General features: G+C 50.9%; 1 protein-coding gene across 1 annotated transcript; it reads left to right on the plus strand.

Moving 5' to 3' along the window:
- The first annotated feature begins 2,813 nt into the window (after nt 1-2,813).
- On the plus strand, nt 2,814-7,461 carry LOC146194393 (uncharacterized). Its single transcript, XM_084597394.1, has 2 exons — nt 2,814-3,883; nt 7,066-7,461. The coding sequence occupies exons 1-2, from the start codon at nt 3,167-3,169 to the stop codon at nt 7,213-7,215; spliced, it is 867 nt and encodes a 288-aa protein (XP_084453520.1). The 5' UTR covers nt 2,814-3,166; the 3' UTR covers nt 7,216-7,461.
- The last annotated feature ends 1,036 nt before the right edge of the window (nt 7,462-8,497 follow it).

Genomic DNA, 8,497 nt, shown 5'->3' on the forward strand with positions numbered 1-8,497 from the left:
AAACTGCCGAAACTTCCACAGGCGCTGTTCCAGCAGTAAAGCGAATCAATGCAGTTGCTTAATTTGAGTGACAGAAGGTCGAGAAAAAAAGCACTGTCACACACTCGCAGGATAAACGGCACACACCCAGAGAGCATGTTTTACAAATTTAGTATCGGCTACGTAGCTCTGCTTGAGATGCACATAACCCATGGAACCTAGGTTCAGAACAACACAATGTGCAGCGATAACACTTGATAAAGTTGTAACATGTCACTTGCAAGTCGGAGGAGGTGACAGCGTTAGCTAAGCGAACAGACACGTCGCAAAGTGCTCACCTCTAAAAACGGCACGCCGGTCATTGACACTCTCACGCACGTGTGGCTCTTGGCCGCTTTTTGCCAAAACTTAAAACAGATTCATGGCTTAGTACGTTTTAATTACTAGTACGTTTTAATTTCTTCACCTGTCGCAAAACTTAAGACCGCACTTCACAGGCACCGATGTCAGGGAATTCAACGCGAAGCAGTGGTCTTGTAGTACACGACACTCCTCGACGAAGTTACCGCGGTCGTACGGGCCGGTGTTTTTACAGTCAAACATTTTGTCCAGACAGTCGTTTTTCTTGTTCCACGAAGTCCACGGGTGTATCCACTCGCTCGCATGGTTTTCGCTGGCACACGGAGAAATTCTGTAAAGGCGCGAAAGGCTTACCCCACGGATCAGAACGAGTTGAATACTGCGGCTGGGTGCGGCGCCTACACACACGACCACGCGTATGGCGAACTCTGCGCTAAAGCCCCTCAATAAACTAAAAGTAGCGCCATCTCCTCTCTCCTCCTCCGGCGGGGCCGCTCCTCCTCTCGCATTTCGACCGTGGCTCCACCTACGGGGTGCGCGACTAGCGCGCGCTCTCCGGAGCAGGCGCCCTTCACAGCCGTCTCGATCAGCGCCGCGCGCGCGCCGATCGAGGCGGCCGTGCGCCGGGTCTCACCAGAGCCTTGCATTTTGTCGCAATGTGTTCAGGTTAAAATATTACTCACTGCTGAAACATAATTACCGAATGTTGACAGGGATTTCCCGCCAGAATAGTTTCAGCTGTGAGCGTGTTACACCAGATGTACGCGATTTCGGCGTTGGTTCAACTCGCTGTCATCTCCGTGTGTCCGTAGTTCGTCACATTTGGCCACTCAGCGGCATGCTTTATAAAATTTGTAACTAGGCGGCGGACAGGAACAATTTTGGAGCAGTCTGTGTATGGTTTCTTCGCAGCGTTGACTGGATTGCGAGCTGCCGGTAAACTTGAGAAGTGTGGCAGCAGCTGTCTTCCACGTATTTTTTCAACTTCAGCTGCAGATCAAATTAACTATAGGCGGCGGAAGCTGCAGTCTGTGTGGAGTCTTTGCAGCTTTGATTGACTTGTGAGCTACCGGTAAACTTGGGGAGGGAGGTAGCAGTTATTTTTTTTATATTTGGCGTTGAGACGGTGCCGTGTTCAGCTGCCATTGTGTGTCACCATACGTACACGATTTTGGCGTCGATTCAACTCGCCTTCACCTCCTTGAGTCCGTCAGCCGTTGACAAAAAAGCGCAACGTGCTTGAATAAAAAAGTTAACTAGGCTGCGGAAGCTACAGTCTGTGTGGTTTCTTTGCAGGTTGGACTGAATTGTAAGCTACCGTGAAACTTGAGAAGCGTGGTAGCAGTTTTCTTTTTTATATTTTGCGCTGAAACGGTTCCGTTTTCAACTGTCAGTGCGTGACATCATTTGTACGCGATGTCTGCGTTGGTTGAACTCGCCTTCACCACCGTGCTTCTATCAGCCGCCGGCCAAACAGCGCAACATGCTTGAAAAAAAAATTAAATAGCCAGCGGGAACGATTTAGTAGCAGTCCGCGTGGCAGCAAAACACACGGCGATATGTGCCGCGCGCGCGCCGCCCGCCCCGCTGGAAAGGAGGAAGCTGCACGCCCAGCAAAAAAAAAAAACGCGCGCGCGCACGTGACGGCGCTCGGCCAATGAGAGGGTCGAACGACGAAGGAGAGCGCAGGAGAGGAGGCGGGCGGCAAACTTCACATGTTGGCGCTACTTTTAGTTTATTGAGGGGCTTTACTCTGCGCTGGCTGCTAGCGCCCCTAGCGGATGACGTCACGTGCATACCTCCTATTGCTCGAGCTGCCGAGCGCGATGCCGGCGGGGCGGCGGGGCCAGCGGGGCTTCGCAGCGGAGAGGTAGGTTTCCTTCTCCCTCACTCCTACTCCCAAGCAAGCGTTCCCGTGCAACGGGAGAACGGAACTGACAAAATAATTCTCCGCCCACGGGGAGGAGTCAGCCGCCTACTTAAGTATGGCAACATTGAATTTGCGGAGTTGATCGCTCGCACCGCGAATATAAACATCAGAGAGGCCGCGGAAGACACATTCTCGGTCAACACAAAACAGCAGTCTATCCTCATCGCAACAGACAGCGAAGAACGGAAAAGAAAATACGTCGCACTACGCGTCCTCGAATTCGAGGGCCAGAAAATTGAAATCATGGCGTACGTCGCTATGCCCGAAGACTGCGGTAAGGGGGTGGTACACGACATTCCCCTTCGCATCACCGAGGAAGAAATAGTGCAACGGCTACGCACGATCAAAGGCAACCCCCCCGGGCTAGGAGCCAGGCGCCTGGGCAGGAGCTCAACCACCGTGCTCATACTGTTTGAAAAACCAGAGGTGCCTCGAGGTGGGTGAAACTCTCACTTACATGGCAAATATGTGTATGATATAGAAAGAAATACGAGGTTTGCAACGCATGCGGGTGCCTAGGGCAAAGATGTCTGCCCAGATTCGAATAACGAGTGCAGAGTGTTATATCGGCGCAACGCTTATCAAGCTTGCTGCTGTCTTGCTACTGTGTGCCGCTTGGTTACTGTGTGCCGCTATCTGATGTACGCAGTCATGGTTCGCGTGTGCGACCGTAGCGCTAGCCAATAGCATGCCTCGGTTGCACCCAGGCTTCCTTTATAAACCGAAGTCACTGAATCCTTGTTGCTTGTATATGTTCGTGTTGCTGTCCGAATAAAGTCTTGCCTTCTCGGCGTCTCGGAATAACATGGCGACGAGGATGGGATCGTTCAGGAATAGGCAGTGACCAAGCCTCCTGAAGAAACGACGACGACGCCACGGCAAGCGGGGACATCAGTGATGAACACCACTCTGGGATCGTTGGGCGAGTTTTGCCCGGACTCTGGCAATTTCGACATCTACGTGGAAAGGTTTGACCTGTACGCAACAGCCAACGGAATAGACACAAGTAAGAAGCTGCAAGTCTTCTTAACTGTCCTTGGTGAAAAAGCTTATGTGACTCTGCGTAGCCTTCTGCTGCCGAAGAAGCCCACGGAAGTCAAGTACGAAGAAGCTACAGATGTTCTCCGACAGCACTATGCACCAAAGCGGTCAGTGGTTACCGAACGGTATCACTTCTACCAGCGAAAGCAAGAGTCGCACGAAAGCCTGGCACAGTTCATTGTCGAGCTGAAGAGACTGGCTGCCACGTGCTCGTTTGGAAGTTTTTTGGAAGAAGCGCTCCGGGATCGACTGATTTCTGGAATGCGAGCGGATTCTATCCGATGCCGTCTTCTTGCCCTGTCTGATGATGAAGTCACCTGGGAGCGAGTTTGCAAAATTGCTACCGCCTTGGAGACTGCTCAGAAAGACACCAGAGAAATGCTACCGGAGGGGTCAACCACCAGTCCGGCGGACATCTGCTGGCATCGGGATTCCACCCCGCAAGGCCAGCGACACGCGACAAAGGAGGAGGCCCCTAGCAACGAGCAGCGTGCCCCGCAAAACGGCCCAAGGAAGCAACGTGGGAAAGGCACTGTTCGCGTCTGTCATAGATGCGGCGGACTGCATACGCCTGTGAGTTGTCCTTTCCTCAAAAGTATGTGTTTCAAATGCTCGAAGCCGGGTCATGTAGCAAAAATGTGCAAAACAAAGGTGGTGCACAAAGTTGAGGAGCCCTTGGCGGAAGCTGACTTGCTTACAGTGTGTACGACGAACGAAGTTCACGGCTCACCGCCGTGAACTTTAAAGTAAAAGTAAATGGCAAGAAGATACCGATGGAATTAGACACGGGAGCCGCTGTGACAATAATGTCTGAAAGAGACTTTGATGAAAATTTTCCAAATTGTCCATGTTCGAAAGACGACATACGTCTAGGCGTATATAACGGTACTTCACTCAAAGTGAAAGGCGTAGCAAACGTCAAGGTGTCTTATCAAAACCGAAGCTACGATCTGCCTCTGATAATAGCAAAGCAAGAAAATGGAGCTCGCATGCCGACGCTTTTAGGTCGCGATTGGATAACGGCACTAAAAGTTGACTTGCACAATGCTGTTCAGCAGTTGCAACGTGACGTTGATAACGTGCAGGATGGCAGGCAGATGGTAGCAGCGGAAGCCGAGAACAGGTTAAAACGGCTGTACAGTGATGTGTTTGAGCCAGGTTATGGTTCTATTCAGGGATTCACTGGTAGCATCAAAATGAAAAACGATGCGCAGCCAGTTTTTTGTAAGGCGAGACCAGTACCATATGCATTGCGCGAACAGGTGGAGAATGAATTGCTTGAACTTGAGAAGGCTGGTGTGTGAGTGAGGCACAAGGAGAGTGAGGCACAGTGCGTGGGCTACACCGCTAGTGATCGTCCCAAAGAAAGCAGAAAAAGCAGATTAGGATATGTGGGGATTACAGAGTGACTGTAAATCGGGGTATTAAACTCGACCACTATCCACTGCCTCTGCCATAGGACATATTCGCGTCATTGGTTGGAGGGACCGTGTTCACTTTACTGGATTTGTCTAAGGCTTACCTGCAGCTTGAGCTGGATGAGCAGGCACAAGAATTGCTGACGGTGAACACGCACATGGGACTGTTCAGGTTCCGGCGACTGCCATACGGAGTGGCAAGCGCCCCTGCAATGTTTCAGGCCGTGATGGACCAGGTGTTACGAAACATACCTGGAACTGCCTGTTACCTGGACGATATGTTAATAGCAGGTAAAGACCTGACGGAGTGCTATCACCGTTCCGAGCAAGTGCTACAAACGCTGAGTAAACACGGCATCCGGGTAAACCCAGGGAAATGCAGATTTTTCCAAGGAAATGTTTGTTACTTGGGACATGAGCTAGACAAGCATGGCGTACACCCAACACCAGAAAAAGTAAAGGCGATTCGAGAAGCGCCTCAACCAACTAACATGACTCAACTGAAGGCATTTTTGGGTCTAGTAAACTACTACGCCAAATTTTTGCCTGACCTAGCAAACTTGCTAGAACCTCTTCATCAACTGTTGCGCAAAGGCAGCACATGGAAGTGGTCGAGCCAGTGTGACGCATGTTTCAGACGGTGTAAAAATTTGATCAGTGAAGACATGGTTTTGGAACTGTGTGATGTAAAGAAAGAAATACAGCTGACATGTGATGCGTCTGCTTACGGCTTAGGCGCGGTGCTGTCGCACGTGATTGAGGGCGTAGAGCGACCGATTGCGTTCGCATCTCGATCAATGACTCCTGCCGAGCGTAATTACGCGCAGGTGGAAAAAGAAGCTCTTGCTGTTGTTTTTGCAGTAAAGAAATTTCATAAATACCTGTATGGGCGTAAGTTCAACGTGATCACAGATCACCAGTCGCTCACCGCTATTTTTGAGGCAAAGCACCACACAAATGCAGTCGCTGCAGCTCGCGTTCATCGCTGGGGAATTTTCCTTGCAAACTACAACTTTCGCATTTTGCACAGAGCAGGAACAAAAATAGCCAATGCAGATGGCTTATCACGCCTTCCACTGCCTGAAGCCGGTGACGAGGCAGAAGAAATATTTTATTTTTCGCCCGTTAGTAAACTCCCCTTAACGGCGAAAGATATCGAGCGGGAAACTGTGAAAGATCCAGTTCTTAGTACTGTTCGTGAAATGGTATGGCACGGATGGCCGCGTGCTGTGGACACACTTTATCAGCCTTTCTTCGTTAGGCGGTTTGAGCTTTCAGTCGATTGCGGCTGTTTGGTGTGGAACAACAGAGTCGTTGTACCACAGTCGCTTCAAAGTGAAGTTATGTGCTTGTTACATGAACAACACATCGGTATCACAAAGATGAAAGCACTTGCGAGGTCAATGGTTTGGTGGCCACAGATAGACAACTGCCTCGAACGAGCAGTGAAGCAGTGTGAAATTTGTCAAAGCACCAAATCCGTGGGGCCACTAGCGCCGCTTTCATCTTGGAAGTGGTGCACAAGCAGTTGGGAGAGGGTACATCTAGACTTTGCTGAAAAGGAAAGAAAGATGTTTCTTCTAGCTGTAGATTCCTATTCCAAATGGTTGGAAATAAAAATCATGACGTCAACGACGGCGCAAAGCACGATCGAAACGGTGCGCTCGTTGTTCGCAAGTCATGGCCTGCCGATAGAGGTAGTCACAGATAACGGGCCGCAGTTTCGTGCAAAAGAATTCGAGGAGTTTCTTTTGACAAACGGGGTCAAGCACACGCTTACTCCGCCATATCATCCTCAGTCGAACGGCTCGGCAGAACGTGCTGTCCAAACAGTAAAACAGTCGCTGTTGAAGCAATTGCTGGAAGACCAGAAGAACAAAAGTTCCAGATCACTGCAGCACAGGATAGATAACTTTCTGTTCGCTTACAGAACAACGCCGCACACATTCACCGGCCAATCGCCAGATGAACTGTTCTTGAGGAGGAAGTTGCGCACAAGGTTATCTTTGTTGAAACCGAATCTGCAAGATGCAATAAATGCCAGATCTGAGAGGAATGTTCGCAGTGCAAATAAGCGAAGGAGTTCACCTCGATCATTTGTTGTTGGTGATAGTGTGTTTGTGCGTTCAGTGCGTGGGGAACAGGTGAAGTGGCGTCCAGGCAGGGTCGTGGATGTGAAATCGGCAATGACATACCTTGTGGTTGTAGACGGACAGACGCGATTTGTGCATGCTGATCATTTGCGACGTTCTTTTGTGAAGCCAGCTGTTGTGAACGAAAGTGATACAGATTTGCCCCTTGCAAGTGACTTGCTCGAAAGTGAACGGTCTCCTACAGCTGCCTCGAGCCAGCCAGTGTTGGATCAGAGTGATTGTGTTCCACTCGCAAGTCACGCCCAAAGTGCCTCAACGTCGGAACAAACTGATGCTGGGTTACGTGTGCTACCAAGGCGCAGCGCTCGTGACAAGCGGAAGCCGGATCGTCTGACGTATGATAGATTCTGATTTTGTTGGAGGGGAAGTGTTATATCGGCGCAACGCTTATCAAGCTTGCTGCTGTCTTGCTACTGTGTGCCGCTTGGTTACTGTGTGCCGCTATCTGATGTACGCAGTCATGGTTCGCGTGTGCCACCGTAGCGCTAGCCAATAGCATGCCTCGGTTGCACCCAGGCTTCCTTTATAAATCGAAGTCACTGAATCCTTGTTGCTTGTATATGTTCGTGTTGCTGTCCGAATAAAGTCTTGTCTTCTCGGCGTCTCGGAATAACACAGAGGATGCGGAGAAGAGCGCCCAGATATCAGGGACACACCTGCGAAATAAAATGTCAGCTGTGCGGTAAAGACCATCCGCTTGGCGACAAGAAGTGCAGAGAACTCTACAGGACTCCCTACCAGACCAAAAAACGTCAATGGGTGCAGAAAATTGCCGAATAGCAGCAGCAACAGCAGCAGCAGCACAACGAGCAGCACCAATATCCCAGCACCACACCTGAGAGCGGCCGCAGAGGACGCTCGAATTCAGAAGAGACCACCGTGACCAACGCGGATATTCTCAAGACAGGGACGGAGGCTTCCGGGCGCAGAGCGGGGGAGCGGGGACTTCCCGCAGTTGGAGGACGCCAACCGACGTCACCGTTCAAGCTCCCGCAGCAGCAGGGAGCGGTCCAGATCCAAGGGGGTCCAAATCCAGAGTCACGGCTAACTCCAGGGACCCAAGGAACCCGTCGGCCACCCAAAAGCGAAGCCCGAGCGGGGACAGTAAAACCGTGAATTTCAGCAGTGGGGTTCCCCAGGCTAAAGATGAGGAAAACAAAGAAAAAGATCAAGAAATAGAAAAGTTAAGGAAGTTGAGGAACTGAGGGAGATAATTAAGAAACTCACCCAGGACCAATACCAATCCAAATCACAGCCAAATTCCGGGGCTCCACCGCCTCCACAGGCTCCCACCGCAAAACATATGTAGCCAAACCGACACCTCCACCTGCGACGCCAAAGGTGCTAACACCACCCGCGGCGTCAGACACGGAGGAGGACGCAATGATCACTGAACAGTGCAGGCCACCTCCCCCGCAGAAACGAAGAGGCGGGGAAACGGATCGCTGGCGGCAATAGAGCGTAGACGCCAAATACGGGGCGAGACTCGAGCGGCTCGAGACAGGCATGACCAACATCATAGGCGCCCTAAACCGAATTCAGGAACAATCTAAACAAACAAACGCGGCTCTTGCTGCTATGGCAGAAAGGCAAACAGTGAGAGAAGGGATACTTGA

This window comes from Amblyomma maculatum, chromosome 3 (genome assembly GCF_055883805.1).
Source record: "Amblyomma maculatum isolate TAMU_Amacu chromosome 3, ASM5588380v1, whole genome shotgun sequence".
NCBI lineage: Eukaryota > Metazoa > Arthropoda > Arachnida > Ixodida > Ixodidae > Amblyomma > Amblyomma maculatum.